This window comes from Onychostruthus taczanowskii, unplaced genomic scaffold, assembly GCF_017590055.1.
Source record: "Onychostruthus taczanowskii isolate IOZ18803 unplaced genomic scaffold, ASM1759005v1 scaffold89, whole genome shotgun sequence".
NCBI lineage: Eukaryota > Metazoa > Chordata > Aves > Passeriformes > Passeridae > Onychostruthus > Onychostruthus taczanowskii.
This window is the reverse complement of record NW_024506882.1, coordinates 2593195-2609910: the sequence shown is the minus strand read 5'-3', so window position 1 is coordinate 2609910 and position 16716 is coordinate 2593195. Positions and strand designations below refer to the sequence as shown.

The following is a 16716-nucleotide window of genomic DNA, read 5'->3' as shown; positions in this document are numbered from 1 at the left end:
TGCCTTTCCAGTTTGTTGGGAGTCCAAGGAATCTCCATGTAAAACTGGCATTCAGAGTTAAATGGTGAAAATATCTAATGTTACAAAAAGCAGTTAAATAGTTACTGGTTTGGAGCCCTTAAATGCTGCTTTTGCTTTTTTTTTTGCCTTTTTTTTTGCTTTTATGCACTTAAGGAACCTATCTCCAGCAGACATGAAATCATATGATTTTTGTTGCACTTCTGAAATGTTTTGTAATAATGAGCATGTGACTTATCCAATTTAAAGAAAGTTCATGTCCAGTACACACATGCAAACCTCTTCCTCAGTTCACAGAACGAAGCCAAAGCAAATTGGCAGAGCCTGGAGGAGCAATGTGACTTTTTCTTCTTGCATCACCCTGAGAACATAACCTCAAGTTAATTTTTCTGAAGTGTTGTTGCTACTGTTTTCAGGCTTATCTTCCCCTTGTGCCAGAAATATGCAGATTAATGAAGTTCAGCTTGTTGCAGTCATTTAAATTTTTTCTTCTGTGGAAAACAAGGGCATAAACATTTGAGGCCTGTGTACACTTTGGGTGCTTAAACTGAGAATTTAACTGCGGTGGTATTTAAAACCACAACCTGTTGATTTGGAATATCCACAGCAGCTGGAATTCTTGCTTGCAGCTGTGTATAGAGCAGGAACAAAGGAAATTGAAAAGCTTTCACGTTGCTTCAAAGGAGGAGAAAAGCATTTGTTACTCACTGCTGACCCTGGGAGAGAAAAGCCATCTGCAGGGAGCACATTCCCGTGCAGTGCCCAACTATTGTCTCTTACCTGCCCTAAATTTAAACCATCCTGAGTTAATTCCAAGTTCCTGTTCCATTAGCCTCTGTTTATCCATATGTTCAATCTTAGCTTGTCTCTCTTTTTTCCCTTGGTTAAGCTAAAGCTGCCTTTACCCACAAGACTGAAATGAGTCATTTGATGTCCTGAGAAAACAAATACAATTTTCCTGCGGTGAGAAAGCAGCCGTCCTTTCATCTGGGGTTGGCTCCAGCTATCCCAGCTGAAGGAGAGGGAAAACTCAAGCTCAGGCTTTGCTTAACCTTTTTTTTCCTTGCTGTAGTAAAACCTGAGTCTGTTTTCTAACAAACACTTGCCCAGAGTCTCATGACTGAACAAGCAAACTCCAGGACAGCACCGGGGAGGAGCTCCCGGATTATTCTGGAGGCCCCTGGGGATCAAGGGTTGTCACATGCTGGGGAATGTGTCTGGCATCATGTGGTGGGGTGAGACACAGCAGTGCTGACTCAGGATGTGGGGGACAGCAGGGATGTGGGGGACAGCAGGGATGTGGGGGACAGCAGGGCCACCAGCTCCAGCCTCCCACGGCTCCGGCCACGCGCCGCTCCACGGGGCCCCAGGGATGCACAGGTCACGTCTGCTTGACCCTGCAACCCCCAGGCTTTCCCCTGCACAGGAAAAAGAAAGGGAAATAGGGATTCAAAGGAACAGCGTTCTGTTGGAAAGGATGGGAATTCTGACCTGGTGGATGAAAGCAAACTGCTCCAAACAGCTGGTCTTGTCGGCTCGGAGAATGGCCACGGCATTTGTGCGTGTCACATGTTTTGTGTTTGGGAATAAACAGGAAAATAAATCAGGATTGTTCTTTTCCCAGGGTGCTGGTACAGCCATTGGAGAGCTGCCCCCCTATTTCATGGCGAGGGCAGCCCGGCTGTCGGGTGCTGAACCTGATGATGAGGAGTACCAGGAATTCGAGGAGATGCTGGAACACGCAGAGGCTGCACAAGTAAGGACAGCATGTAAAACACCAGAGTGAATAAAACACAGAGCAACTTAGAGGGAGTAAATAACCATTCCAAATAAATGAGAAGGGGCCAAAGAATCAGTTGGTGTGAGTTCACAACAGACTTCCCAGGGATGGAAAAAGATTCTGCACTGGGTGATAACCTGTGGTGATGGCAGGACAAGAATGCATCTTGTTGAAGTAGATAAAATAGTGCAGCCAAGTATTTGCTACAGGTACTGCAATTATTTGGAGTTCCAAGAGCAGCACAATAAAGGTAGGGAGACACTGGGCTGGGAAAACAGGAGTAAAGGAGCTGCTGGGCCAGAGATGATTTTCAGCCTCAGCTCATCCCTTTCAGATGACATTTGCCTGCCTTGTGACTGACACCCTCAGGGACCAGTGTGTGACCCATTCATCAGCCTGAGGAAGTATTTTTCCTGATGTGGAAATGCAGCAAAACTGCTCCAAGTCCCTTTTTGTTGCTCTTGTCATTTATTTTCTGCAGGGCTTGAATAGGGCACAGTTTGCAATCGATGCTGCACATCAGTCAGGTACTGCTGTGGATAATTTTTCCTTCAGGTCAGGAGTTTGTATCCTGGTCACGAGTTCCTGATTGTGTTTTAGACGAAATCAAACATTTTTTCCTCATGCTGTTTGCCACCGAATTTTTCCCTCTGTATTTTTCCTTCTTATCCTGTTTTGTCTGCCACTAAGTTGAAACGGGTCATGAGACTGCTGTTAAAAACCAGCAGATGCTATTTACCATGCACTGAGGTCTTTAAACTCCTCTGCCAGGGTAGTTTCTGGAGATAAATATACACTTTTCTTTTCCTTCCTTCAAAAAAATGGATGAAGCTTTTCCATGAAAGTGGTTTGTCTGGAAATACTGAGTGCAATCTAGTAATTCTAACAGTAAACCCTGTGTTTCCCAAAAGCCTCCCCCTACTAGAAGGTTCCAAAGGGTTTTTCTGCTATTATAAATAGTAAATTCTTCTGTTTTTTTAAAGATGCAGCAGGGGGAAAAAAGAATCTGCTTTGTTCTTTTCTCTCCCATCAATCTTTGCTTTGCAAAGTAATCCCTTAACTGTATGAAAATCAAGTTGTGGTAAAAAAAACAACAAGGAAACCAGTTCAATACATGACTTCAGTATCTGTGTTTACTGAAACTCTCCCAGCAAATTATATGTGTGTACAGTTGTGGGAGCAGCCAGAGATGGTTTCCAGAACGCACAGTGAGATTCTTGGGAAGAAAATTTTTGCTAGAGAGCATTTTGTCAGGCCAGGCCAAACTATAGCTGTATTGACTGCCTGGAGTAAACAAATGGCCTTGTGGAATTAATGAAGGAAAATGATGCTGTTATTTACCAGTACTTTTGATTTTATTTTCTTGGCAATTGAGTTTGGATTGAAGCGTGTTGTTTTGTGGATGGATGGCCAGGAAAAAAAAAAAAAATCTTTCAAACTCCACTTGTGGTTTGGTTTCTATAAACTCTTTTAACATGAGGCTTTGACAATCCGATTAAATTGTATTGTGCTCATAAAACTGACAGTTCAGTTTTTTCCATTTGCTAATGTGACTTCCTTTTTGCTTTTGGCTTCAATCATGTTTTCTCTGGATGTCTGTGGGAGACAGGCCTGCCTTTCCTATGACCTCTGTAAATCCCAATCTCCAGCATAGCTTATCACTCTTTGCCCTGTAATTTGTATTCATGAGCAGTGGTGATGTCTATTTTTAAATTGCTCATTAACAATTGTTATTACCTCCATCAGCTTTCTCCCACTCTGAGAGTTTGAAGCCTCACACGGGGGCTGTGACAAGTGTCCTGTGCCTTGGGGATGCTGCAAATGCTTGATGTCAAGTGACAGGAGCATTTTTTCAGTAGAAAGGTCTCCTTGCACCCAGCTTTTTGAAAGGTTTGGGGATGGGTGTTGGATTTTGAAGAAAGCTGAGCTGCTCTTTGCCCATGAGGCAGAGCCAGCTGCTTTGACGTTTTTGCTGCGTGTGACTTGTTCAGAGAGCTCATTGCTGCTGTTTCTCAAAAACAATGGTAATTTGGAGAAACAGATGAGCATCTTCTCTGCTGAGAATAGATGGTGGCTACAGCATCCAGCCTGAAGGATCTGGGAGGGGGAATACACTCCTGGCTGGGCCACAAAAAAACAGCCAAAAAGGGACCTAAGAGGATTAAACAGCATAAAGGTTTAGTGCTCCATTCAGAGTTACACAGAGTAAAATGCCATTTACTTTAAAGAGTCTATTGATGGATTTTCTGTCCTGAATGTCAGATCTGAGTGACCTGTCTCCTTGTGCCGGCTTTTGAGAGAGCTCATTAACCTGCAGCAGATGTGTCTGTCCTGTACTTCCCATTAGCACACTTGAGAAAAAGCCCCTTATTTTAAAGGAACACTCACTTCTCCTTCCTCGCTGTCCCTCTGTGTGCTCACCAGTGAGTCCCAGTTCCGTGCAGGGAGTGTCACAGCTGCCTCGTGGCCGTGCCCTGCAGAAGGGGGTGGCTTTTCTTTGTCCCCAGAGCCGCCACAAGGCAGAGCCCTGCACGCCCCAGCTGGGATTTGCTCATACTTAAGGCAGAGTTTAAAACCCACCAGCGTTTCAAACAGCATCTCAGCTGCTGTTAGCTCTCTTCCAGTCGGATTCCAGAGGGAAGGAAGGTTTTATCAGAGCTCCCTTTTGGCCACGGGGAGTATCTGCAGTGCAGCCACTGAAAGCAGCCTCAGGGGAAGCGAATGCTCAGTGCTGGGGCAGCACTTTGGTAATGACACAGTCACGGACACTTGGTGCACTTTTGTGTCCCCACACACATGAGCGGGGACTCTCTTTTACCAGTTTAATAGTTGCTGCTTGGTAGTTTTTTCTCGGTTCTCTGTCATGCTGAAACACTTCAAGCCGAGGAGTGAAAAAGCAACTTTTGGTGCCAGCTTCCCTCAGGGTACCCGGTGACAGTGCGTGGGCCTTGCTGTATCCTGGTGCTGCTTGCTAACAGGGGAAAGTACTGATATCTTTGCATATCTAATCCTTAATGGCTGTGAGTGTTTGGCTTCGTTAAGTGGCATTTCTTTAAGAACTAATGATTTACACATCGGGGGTTTGCTTCTGTGCAGCCTCGCCCGCAGCCAAATTTCCATGTAAAAATATTTTCTAGTTGCCTATGTTACTATCAGCCACTGCTGTTTGTTTACTCTCCATGCTGCGTCCTGCCTGGGGAGGAACACAGGCTTGGCGAAGGGTTAAATCCATAGAAATGCCGAGGTGCAGCAGGACTGGTTTGGAAATGACTGAGTGCCATCTGCACACTGGCTGTCAGTTGTTGCTGGGACCTGTTTTTGCCTCCACTGAACCTTTACTGGTTGTGGTTTGTCTGGCCATCACATGACTTCTCTGAAAATTCCCCCTCCCCTCCATTTCCAGTAAACTGTTTGAACAGGAGTGACTCAGACTGAAACCAGCTTCCCTGTAACCACAGGGCTTGTTAAAGAATTTGTCAACGTGGACTCGAGAGGGTTTTTGTGTTCGGCTGAGCTGCAGCCTCCTGCCTTGCCTTGCGTCAGGAGCTCCACCGAGCCCCCTCCTGTTCCCCAGGGCTACAAGGGGTTAAACCCACGCTGCTGCGATGGGGACAGGCACACACATCATTCCAGCTCTTCTGAAAACCCTGCGCTGCTTTTCCACATCTTCACGTGGGGCTGCTCCGTGCTGGAGCAGAACAAAGTCCGTGCCACACCCGGGAGAAGGCAGCGCTGTGTTCTGACACGACACTGACTTCACTCCCCGGGAATGATTAGGCACGACTAATGAGTGAAATCTCACTTAATTAGCAGCGTTTTAGATGGCCAAATTCAAAACGGATCTCTCCCGTGATTAAATTAACAGCTCCCATCTGATAAGTTCCTGCTTGAAAAGGCTGCTGGCTTGTTTAATCAACAGCGTTTAAGGGTACTTGGGACAAGAAAAAAGAAGTTCAAGCAGACCACAAGCAGGTCTTTATAAAGCATTTATCATAAAAATGGAAGTGGAAGGGTCATGTATAATAACTGGGAAACCTTGACTTGTTTTTTATTTTTTTTTCTTTCCCAGAAATCACTTGTTCCCAGAACAGGAACATCGAATTCCACTCATCCTTTCTCTTGCTCAGTCTTCCCTTTCCTCATCAGCTTCCTCTCTTTATTAATTGTTATTTATTAACTGCTGTGGGTGGTCACCAGGAGGCTGCTCCATCACACCCTGCATTCCTCAAGTTTGATGCCAGTATTTGTTAATAACTCTGGGGGAGGTTTCTTCCCTCTTTTATGGTGGTCTGTAATTAAACAGAAATTCAGAACTGATCAAACCTTGAGCTGCACTTCAGAAACTCCCCACGAGTGCTGGGGAGTGAGGTGACAAAGTGGCAGCGTGTTTTCACAGACAGTGTAACGAGCGGTGGGTACACTGAGTAACAACTCAGTTTTGAGCTGTTCTCCAAAATTACCTCGTTTAAAACAAGTTTTGGAATGATTCAGTGGCAGCTTTAAATAAGGGAACTTGAGCACTTCCTGAGAGAGGAGATAGCAAAGAGTTAAAACAGGCAAGGGGGGGAGACAATGAGGGCTGTGAGTAAGGAATGTGTAAAGCACCTCCTGGTTGGATTTCTTTGGGCACTGGCAGGAGAACGTGCCCACATTGTTCTATTCATTTGCACACCTGCTCACAGATAAGGAAAAAACAGCACGGGGCATTGCACTGATTACTAATGCTGACTGGAGATGACTTTTTGAGTTCTATTTTGAGGGGCTCTTTGTGTCTGTTCCCTAAAAAATTATTTCAGTGTTCAGTGTGGAAGTACATAAATCAGAAATCACCCAGGCAGTGAGGAAACCTGGGTTACTTTGCAACATTTTCACTCGGTATTAGGTCAAGAAGATACTCTCAGTAACAAATTTCTCACTTTACTACAGAAATTAGAAATAATGTCACCAAGGGTACTGGAAATGCTGGCAGCTGCATTTGCCCAGGAGTTGTGTAAAAGCAGGTGGTTGAATTCTGTCATTGGATTTTCATGCCCTGTTCTATGTAGGTTGGGAATGCTCAATACAAGTTTCTAAGGGGCAAATTTGTCCCTAAATAATTGATATTTCCCTCCTCACTATTCTGAGAAAGACCAATAAATGATCAAAAGCTGGGTCAGAAAAGCTGTTTTAAATTTTTTTTAAGGACAACCTTCAATAACTGATAGAAATTCATTCTGGCATCATAATCAAGAAAAAGGCTGCTTTATTTCCCCCCTGCTCCAGACACTGTTTAAATATCTGTGTTGTACAAGAGTCTGGTATGCAGCCCACTTCTCTGAGCTGTCTGGGAACCTCTGTCCCTTCCAGGGAGAACAGGGGAGAGGTTGCACATCTGGGCTGAGAGGGAAGGCTTGTGTGTGCTAAAGGCTTTGTCAGCTGTGTCAGAAGTTCCTCACTTCCATTCTATTTTAATCCTTAACTTATGTCTGAGTCCTGTATGGAGAAACTTTTTTTTTTTTTCAGTACTGATAGCTTTGAGTTATCAGAGATTGAAAATGTCAACTTTCGTGACTGGTTATCAAAAATTCCTTCCTTACAATGTCTGGATCTTAAATCACCTCAAAATAAGGCTTGATTCTTTAGAATGGATTTTTTAAAATTAACAATACCCTGGAACTGGCAGAGCTGTGCTCACAATAACTGATTGCAGTGGTAGCTTTGAGATAAATGAGCAGCTGCAGTGGAGTTTTTGGCAGTGCTGGGATGTTCCTTTACTCCACTCATCTCCTGCCTGTGGCTGTAGTATCTTGTCATGGAATCACAGAAAAATTCACCTCGAGAGGGACCTGAGGCAGTTTGTAGTCCATCTTTTTTTTTTTTTTCCCCCCTAGTCCAGCTCAGGTTCCTCAGGGCATTGTCTGGGCTGGTCCTGGAGCCCTCCAGGACTGGAGGCTGCACAAACTCCCTGGGAAATCTCCTCCAGTGCTGCTGACATTGCCACTGACAGCTCCCCTCCCTGAAAATGGGCTGCAGGGTCTGCTCTGCCAGCTCTCCTGCCAGATGTGAATAGAAAGTGGTTGTTCAGCAAGGAAAGAAATCGGTTTATTTCGAGTTTCTGTGCAGGGCTGGAAAGCTGCAGAGTGTCAAAGTGGACACGTTCTGCTCTGAGGAGCAGAGGTGGCAGGGGATGTGGTTTAAGGGGCTACAGCTCTGCAGGACAGATCTGATAAGGCTGAAAGGACATGCTCCTTCCTCTTCCTTTAGGCTGTTTCCTTTAATTGTGTCTCATTCTTTACGAAATTTCTTTATTCTTACAGCCACTGAAGCGAAAGGATTTTTTTTTATGTAGAAGTTTGAGGGTTTCAGTTCTAGCTGTGGAAAAAGCTGGCTTTGAAATTGAGTTACAGAGCTCACAGATCCCTGTAATCTGTGTTCCTTTTGATATTTCCCTTCCGAACCTGAGTGTGGATTGTAACAGGCTGAAATCTTGAAATGAAAGCTCCTGAGATGGAGTTTGTTGTAAAAAACCGTTTTTGCTGGTTCTTCCCTGGAGAAGGGGGAAGGAGAAAGAGGGAAATAAAAAGTTCCTACCGTGATCCTGCTGATTAATGAAATGAAGAAAATACCTGGAAGTTCCTGGTGGAACTAATGGACTGATCCAGAGCTGGTTGACTTCATTCCTGCTCCTGTTAATAGGGAAATCTTATTTACCATGAAACGGACCCATAATTTGGAAATTTCACACTTTTACTTCAAGACAAGCTAAAGTTAAATGACCAGGAAAGCCAAGCCTGCTGTTGGAATGGACACTTCACTCTGTTGTCTGTTTGTAAAAAATTAAGCTCCTCACACAACTCTGTGGCTTCTTTTGTCTTTTTTCTAACATCTAACAGCAATCTTAAAATCTGATAACAGCAATTTAAAAATCTGATAAGAGGACAATGGGTTTAATTGTATTTTCTATAGAAAAACTTAAGGTTTTCTGACCCAAGAACTAATTGTAGTTACTCCTGTCTGAGTTTACAAAGTCCCAAAGATGAGCATCCTCCTGATTATCTCTGGACTGCAGCATCACCCCTGAACCTTAACATGCAGTCAACCTGAAGAATCTGTAGACAAACAGATGTGGAAATAAATCCCTCACAATCTGTGTCCTGCATTCTCCTCAGAAAGGAAGAATCCACCTGTAGATAGAGTTTCTTGTTGACTTGGGATTTGTCTGCAATATCTACTGTAAGTTCATCCTTGCCTACAAATATTCTGAATATTGAACTCTTACCACTTTCAAGCCCTCAGATTTCCAGCACAGTCTGTTTAATGAGGTTTTGTGGGCGCTGCTCTCTTCCTTCCACAATTCTTTGGAGAAGCCAAGGCTGTTTTATTGCTGCTTGGTTGCCTTCATCTTGTACTTTTTAAAACTGTTTTCATGTTCAACATCTATGTCCTTTTCTTTTGCAACTGTTCCATGATTACCCAACTCCTTTTCCAGAATTTAATGCCTCAGAAAACCCAGACTTCTCATGAAGTGAAACTTACTTAGAATCTGGAATATCTGCCCTGTGCCTGTTGTGTCAATCCCTTTCTTTCATCAAATTTAGTGCTTGCTTAGTTCTGCCACCATCCCACCACTGCTTTCAGTAATCCTTGAAAACTCTTTTTTCCAGCTCCCTCTTTTGGGGGTCTGATTTCCCAGACAGGACCTTTCTCTCCCAGATTTTTGGGTGATAAGGAAGTTTAAACCTTACCTCTCACACCTCTCCAGGCATCAAATGGAAATCTCCCCTTTTAGTTTGCCCCTTTGCATTTACCTGGAAGTATTTTGGAGAAAGCTGGAACACAGATCCATGAGCTGCTACCACAGTATTCCTGTTTGCAATTTACTCATATTTTTGATATTTTGGGGGGGTTGAGCAGTGGTTTTTGGCCAGTGAGTGCTGAACCATTGTGACCTCCCAGCCTTAGGTACCTCTGTGGCTCCTTTGCAGCTGCTCCCCTGCAGTCAATGCTTTATTCCAAGGAGTTAATAATTCCTCCCAGTCTGAAATCCTGGAATCCATTCCCTGACCACAAATGGTCATTCTCCCATAAGCTGTGTTTGATTCCATTGTGTTGTAACAGAAAGCCAGAAGAAACAAAATACTGTGCAGCTCATTTTTAACATAACTGGGATTTTTACATAAAGAGGGGCACTGTCTTTGGAGGCAGCTCTTTACATGTTAAGGACTCTGTAATTTTGGTGATCTAAGTGGTAGCTTCATGCCCAGTCTTCAGTCTTTGGGGGGAAGTCTGAAATCCTGGAATCCATTCCCTGACCACAAATGGTCATTCTCCCATAAGTTGTGTTTGATTCCATTGTGTTGTAACAGAAAGCCAGAAGAAACAAAATACTGTGCAGCTCATTTTTAACATAACTGGGATTTTTACATAAAGAGGGGCACTGTCTTTGGAGGCAGCTCTTTACATGTTAAGGACTCTGTAATTTTGGTGATCTAAGTGGTAGCTTCGTGCCCAGTCTTTGGGGGGGAAAAAGTGTTCTCCACTTCAGATGATTATCTGGATAATTAAACTTTTTTTATTACAATAATAGAAATAATACTCAAATCTTGAGGGATTGTCCACACAAAAGGGACACATTTGGCCTGAGGAATCTGCAGGAGGAGGAACTTCCCTCTCTCCAGCAGTCCAGAGTTCTCCTGGAGAACCACTGAGGTGTAACACACTCAGATCTTTCTCTGTGCCCTTCCATTTTTTTTTTTTTTTCACTCATGCTCCTGTTTTCTGTCAGAGTCACAAATTCTGTGTTCCCCCTTCCAGGCCTTCTAGAAAATCTTTTAACTCTTCCATGCCAGCACCTGCCAGGTGAGGAGTGTCCATGGCATGGATGCATCCCTGCCTTGCCCTGCTCCCACCCTGTGAGACGTCTGAGCAGGGAATGTGCACACGAGCTTGGGAAGGAATTGTCTCCACTTTGTGTTAAATCTGCCAATTTGAGCAATTTATTGTAAAGTGCTTGAGGTATTTACAGCAGAAAAGAAAAGGGAGAGAAGTTTTTCCAGGCCTCAAATCCCTGGGATCTGGATGGTTTTTTTGGAGATTGAGCTGGGATGTGATGGGAGCCACTGGTTTCTTAGTGCTCCTAAAATCTGATTGCAACTGTTTGAAAATGAACTATCACATTGCATAATCTGTGCAGGCTTCAGAGAACAGAGCTGGGGAAGTGGTACACGTTTTTTCTGTGGGATTCAGTCCAACTCTGATTATTCAGAGCTCCTTGGATACCTCCAACCACTCCTGTGGATCAGTCAACCACCTCTGCGCTTGCAGAGTAAGAAACAAGAGGCTTCACAGTTTCAGGGGGAACAATTAATTGTGACTGTTCTGTTACAGAGGGAAAAGAGGGGGAAAAAAAGTATTAAAATTATTTTTTCCTCCAGCTTGTTAATTAAATCTGGTGAGGTGCTTGTTCTTCCCTCACATTGAGGAGCTCACCAACTTCACAGTGAGAGGAGAAAGAAGAGAGAGATTAAATTATAAATGGAAACCAAATAAAACAGAGGGATGGGGCAAAACTTTGTAACTTAAGGTTTCAGGAAGGATTTTCCAGGGATAAAAGGCCCATATTTACACAGGGAGGAACACTGAGGCAGAACATCTAAACTCTCCTTGCCACCCCTTTAGGTTGAAACTTTGGGAGGGTTTTTTGGAGCCAGTGGGGTGAACGAAATGATGAAAAATTCCCTTTAGCTGGGGCTGAGCAGACCCAGGACAGTTCCCCCAGCCCGAGCTGGGCCTGGGGAATCATCCCTGACCTTTCCCTGCTCTGCCCCAGCCCCGTGCTTGGGATGTGATGATTAACCCAATGAAGTCATCTTTAATCATTTAACCTTCCTCTGCCTGCTCTGGGGCACTCACAGGAAATCTATTTCCAAACCCCAAAAAATAAATCATCTTTGAAAAGGACACAGTGAGCTAAAGCATCCTGAAATGTTATAAAGAATGAATCACAATTAGCTGAGAGGCCAGTCCAGTCTAGAAACTTTAATTTGGGGGGAAAATGGTTTGCCTGTAAGTAGCTGAACTTTTGTCTCTTTTCATATATATATATATATATAAATATTATTTTTAAAGCAGTAATTTATGAAAGTTATTTTATTTCAAATGCTAAAAAAAAAAAAATAGAGAAAAGATTGTTCCCCGTGCAGGTTTTAGAAAAGAAAAAAAAATTCTGTTGTGAAAGAGGTAAAAGTTGTAAAACTGGGGATTGTATTCTCAGAGAAATGAAACTTGTAAGGCTTTTTTATTGTTGCAGATGTCGCAAAGGTTTGTCAAACAAAATTTAAGGAAGGAACCAAAGAGAAATAGTTCTGAACTTGTTTTCACAGAGTAAATGTTGAGGCTGGAATTCATAGTTTTGTTGCAGCCCTGGTAGGTTTATTACCCTGCAAATTATTAATGGCATTGATTACATTAGATCACAGAAAACAGGTACAAAAAATCTTCAAATTGTCTTTTGACTAATTTAGAAAATTTGGGAAAAAGGAAGACCACTGACAAGTTCTTGAGTGAAATTTTTAGAATTTAAAATTTTGCTTTCCATGAAGTACTTTGTGATAGACAATGTAAAACGAAAACTTAACAAAGAAACAAGCTGAGTAATAACTTAAAAAATAAAGTTATGAATTAACAAGGGGAGAAAATTTGCTCCAATATTGGTTTTGGTTTGGTTTTTTTTTTTTTTTGAGACAACTTGTTAAACTTTTTTTAAAGACCTTCATTATTAGCTTTTTAATGTTTTATATGTTTTTAGCTAGAGGGAAAATATTAGTTTCAAGACAGCCTTGAATTTTGTAGTTGAAAAATGTGGGTGAGGAAAACTGGTTCTTTTTAAGAAATTTGGTTAAAAATTGTCCACTTTGCCCTAAGTTAATACAGTCAATTTATATCTAATTATAATAATATATTTTATTAAAGCAGCTGTGCTGCAAGTATTAGTTTATAGGTCATTTTCTAGAGAGTTTATTTCCAATTCCAGCTTGTGAAAATGAATACAGCAGTGCATTAGCAACACAGTAAAAGATAATGGGGGAATAAATTAAAATCAGAATAGAAACAACTTCCATGCAAATAAATCATGAAGCCATTTGAATAATTGTCTTGGAGTGTTTTATTTTCAAGATACTTTGTTATCAGATTTATGGAACTGAGAGGGAAAAGATATTTATTGGCTTATAAAAATGAAAATATTGCTGCAAGCCCGTGAGCTTTGGGAAATGGGGGGAAATAGGAGCTGAAAATGGGCACAGTGAGCTCTGCTCCAGAAATCCCTGAGGAGGGAACCATTTCAGGACACCTTTCCCAAGGACAAAATCTGCTTCAGCACCTTTTGGTGTTAAAGGAATTTATAAAGAATCCTAAAAAACTGCTTTTCACTGCGTGTTTGCCTGGGGAATTGGAGAGGTGTTGTTTTCCTTGGGGAAAATCCTAGAAATAAATCAAATAAAAGGGTATTTTTATAAAATACAAATAAAAGGGTATTTTATTCCTTCCATCCCAAATGCTGAGGGTCCCACTGGAGCAGGGATCCCCTTTTTGGGTTCTGTTTCCTTGGAAATAACCACGAGGGAATTTGGGGCTGCAGCAGGAACTGCCCTGGATGTCGCAAGAATTTTGGGCTTGGTCGTCAGGAAATTGTTGTGTTTTGTTGTTTAGAACAATTTGTGTCAAAATTCGCTCTTTTAATGAAAAAAAAAAAAAAAGGTTTTGCTTTCCAGATTGTTTCCTGTCAGAATAAACTTAAGGGTTTGGTGTCAGCCTCACTGGGGGCAGGTTAAATCCCTCGTGTTCTGGGGGGATCCTACAAATATCAGGGAAAATTTTCATTTAAAAAGTGAATTTTGATCTCTTCCATTTTGTAATCGTGAGCCCAAGGTATAACTCTTGGTCAAAGTGTGGAAATTCACCTTTATAGGGTATTCTAGAGGGGGTTTATATTCCCCTGTGGTTAAAAATGTCCTACTGAAAGATTTAGGAAATCTCATTTCTTTGGTATTTTTCTTACAGTTTTAATTTGAGTTATTTTTCCATGCATTAAATACAATAAATAGAATTATTCTGACTTGAGCAATAATTGTTTTTTGGGTTTTTTTTTTGTTTTTTTTTTTTTTTAGTTTTCAAATAGGGAATTTAACTGTTTGAAAGCTTTTTTGGGTTTTTTTTTTGTTTTTTTTTTAGTTTTCAGATAGGGAATTTAACTGTTTGAAAGTACAGTATTGGAGAAAAGTTACTTGAAAAAGGGCTGTAAAAAGAAGCAAATGGTCTCATCACAGATCTATTATTTTTTAATCTGCAACAGAAAATGCTGTCAATTCTACAGCTCAGAATTTAAATAATATACAAGAACATTGTAAAATAATTGTAGTTTTCTTTCTTTGGTGTGTAGCGTTTAAGGTTTCAACAGAACTGAGTTCAAATTGCATACATGTAATTTTTCTGGATTACCCTGCAGTTGCTTTAATCAATAATTAATGATATTCTAAATTCTACAATTCAATAGTAAAGGATGGAATTTAGAATATCATTAATTATTGATTAAAGTAATTTCCTTGGGTATTTATTGCATTGCTCCTGGAAAATCAGAATTTTATTGCTTATTTGTAGGTTTTTAAAAAGGAATGGGTAATTATTTTTTAATGTTTGCTATTCCCAAGGATTCCCAGCTTTTTGGAACTGTTGTGGCCAAGCCTGAGCAGGGAGCACTGACCTTGCTTTTATTTTTCTGGGCAGTTTTGCTTCAAAATAATTTTATCTCCTGTAAATTCCCTTCTCACATGCAAAGAAACTACTCGTGAGAATCTTTATTTTTGCTTTTTGAGGGGTTTCCTGGGTGTTTGGCAAATTCTGAGCCTCAGGACTAAGGACTGATCACAAAATAAAAGGAGGAGGCAGCTTAGTGCAGAACAGCTCCAGCCACAGGGGCTGCACCTCCCCTGCTTTTAAAGTAATTTAGGCTCAACTTTCTGGATTTTAATGAATTTTACAAGTCTGTTGTAGGCAATGCCTGGAATTGGCAATTTTGATGGAGATCCTGGGTTTGGGAGATCAGATCTGAGGATATAATGGGATTATTGTGCTTTTTTTGTCCTCAGAAAGTTCCTTTTTACCCCTGGAAATGGCATTGGAGGAATTCATTCCCTCTGCTTGTTTAAGGAATAGGTATAAGCAGCACTGGCATTCCAAAGATATGGGGAAATAAATAGTGGGAAATAATAAATATGCTGTTTCCATAGCAGTGGCAGCTCAGTGCCACTCACAGGGTGTGGAAAAACAAAACTCAGATTTCCACCACGATTGTCCCTCTAAACTCCAGGGTTTCAAACTGGCCTTTCTGCTTTAAAATCTCTCCCAGCTGCCAGTTGGGAAATGCTGGAGATCACACACCTCCCGAGCTCTGTTCAGGTGGGTTTCCTCATGAATAATTTGGTTTTTCTGTTTGCAGGACTTTGCTTCCCGGGCGAAGCTGGCTGTGCAGAACCTGGTGCAGAAGGTTGGGTTCTTTGGGATCCTGGCCTGTGCCTCGGTGAGTTTTCCCAGGAAATGGGGGATTTATGGGCACAAAATCTGCTGGAATTGTGTTAGGATTTCTTTAGGTGTTGATGTGTTGTATTTGACATTCTTGACATCCTCAAATCCAGAGGCGTGCATGGATTGGAGAGTGGAAAAGTCCCAGGAGAAATCCTGATTAGGGTGTCCATCCATCCCTTCCAGTCCTCCCAAATCTGCTCTTTGGGTCATTAGAAACCAGAAAGGCAAAAAAAAGGAAGCAAATTTCAATTGTGGCTGTGGAGCTACAAACTGCTCATGGCTTTTTTAATCAAGAGGTGAAAGGAGCATCTCCAGTGATTCTATTTTAGTTTTTTATGCTCTTCTTTCAGAATAAAAAAATAATGTTGGAGGTTTAACTCTCTCTCTGGAGCTGGTAGGAGTGGTGTGCTTTGTTTTCATCCCACACACAAGCTGTGGGGTGTGATTGCAGTGTGTGGGACCCCCACCAATCCCATTTTTCTGGAATAACCACAACATTACCCAGTCCGAGGCTTTCACTCCACACTTGTCCAGCATCTCTTGCTTTCCTAAACTGTAAAGATGACACAGCCAACTGCTTGCTCAGTTGTGGGTAACCTGTATTAGAATTAATCTGATCAGAGCTGCTGACATAAAGCTCACTAATCCTTAGAAATGTCTTCATGTTTGGAGTGGAGTTTAGGCTACAAGCTGCTCCCTAAATCCTCTCAGGAGCTGCTCCCTGCTCTGCCTCAGTCCTGGCACACATCCCTGCCCCAGCTATTCCCTGTCCTTGTCACCAGCACAGCTTGGAGCTGGCAGGGATGAAGAACTGGGCAAGGTGGAGGAGTGGAGGGCAGGAGGAAGGGGTTGGTAAACAAACACCCTAGAGTTCCTGCTCAGTGATATTTAAACATTTGTTTAACTTCTTCCCCACTTTGCTGCCCAGGCCCTGCTCAGCCCTGAGCTGCAGCTGGGCTGGGGGAGGGATGAGCATCCACCAGGGCACACCTGGCCTTTGGAAATGTGCTCACACAACAGCTGCAGGAGGAAGGGAGAGGTGGAAGGTTCCAGAGGCCTTGGAAAAGCAGGAATGCAGAGCTGTCCCTCTGTGTGGCACCTCTGGGTGAGCCAGGGAAGGAAAGCAGCCCCCAAGTGTGCTCCTTGCATTTGGCTGTGCCCCCACCAGCCCAGGGGCTTCTCTTTGCTGCTCTCTGCTCTTCCAGGTGTCTCCTCTGCTTGCCTCCCCTGTAATTGTGATCTTCCTTCTGGATTTTAGGCAGTTTTATTTGATGTGTATTTTATGAGTGGAGAATTTGCTGGTGAAGTGGTAATGACTGTCCCAGCTGTGGGTCCTTGTCTCTCAAGTGGTGGCTTCT

General features: G+C 42.5%; 1 protein-coding gene across 5 annotated transcripts in view; it reads left to right on the top strand.

The window, feature by feature from the left end:
• The window catches only part of VMP1 (vacuole membrane protein 1), a 60044-nt gene that overhangs the window by 26977 nt on the left and 16351 nt on the right, over nucleotides 1-16716 (top strand). For all 5 annotated transcript variants that reach the window (XM_041425371.1, XM_041425370.1, XM_041425374.1 and 2 more), the window contains 2 exons: nucleotides 1643-1774; nucleotides 15273-15353. In XM_041425371.1, coding sequence (XP_041281305.1) covers nucleotides 1643-1774; nucleotides 15273-15353 — 213 coding nt within the window. The remainder of the gene's footprint in view (nucleotides 1-1642; nucleotides 1775-15272; nucleotides 15354-16716) is intronic.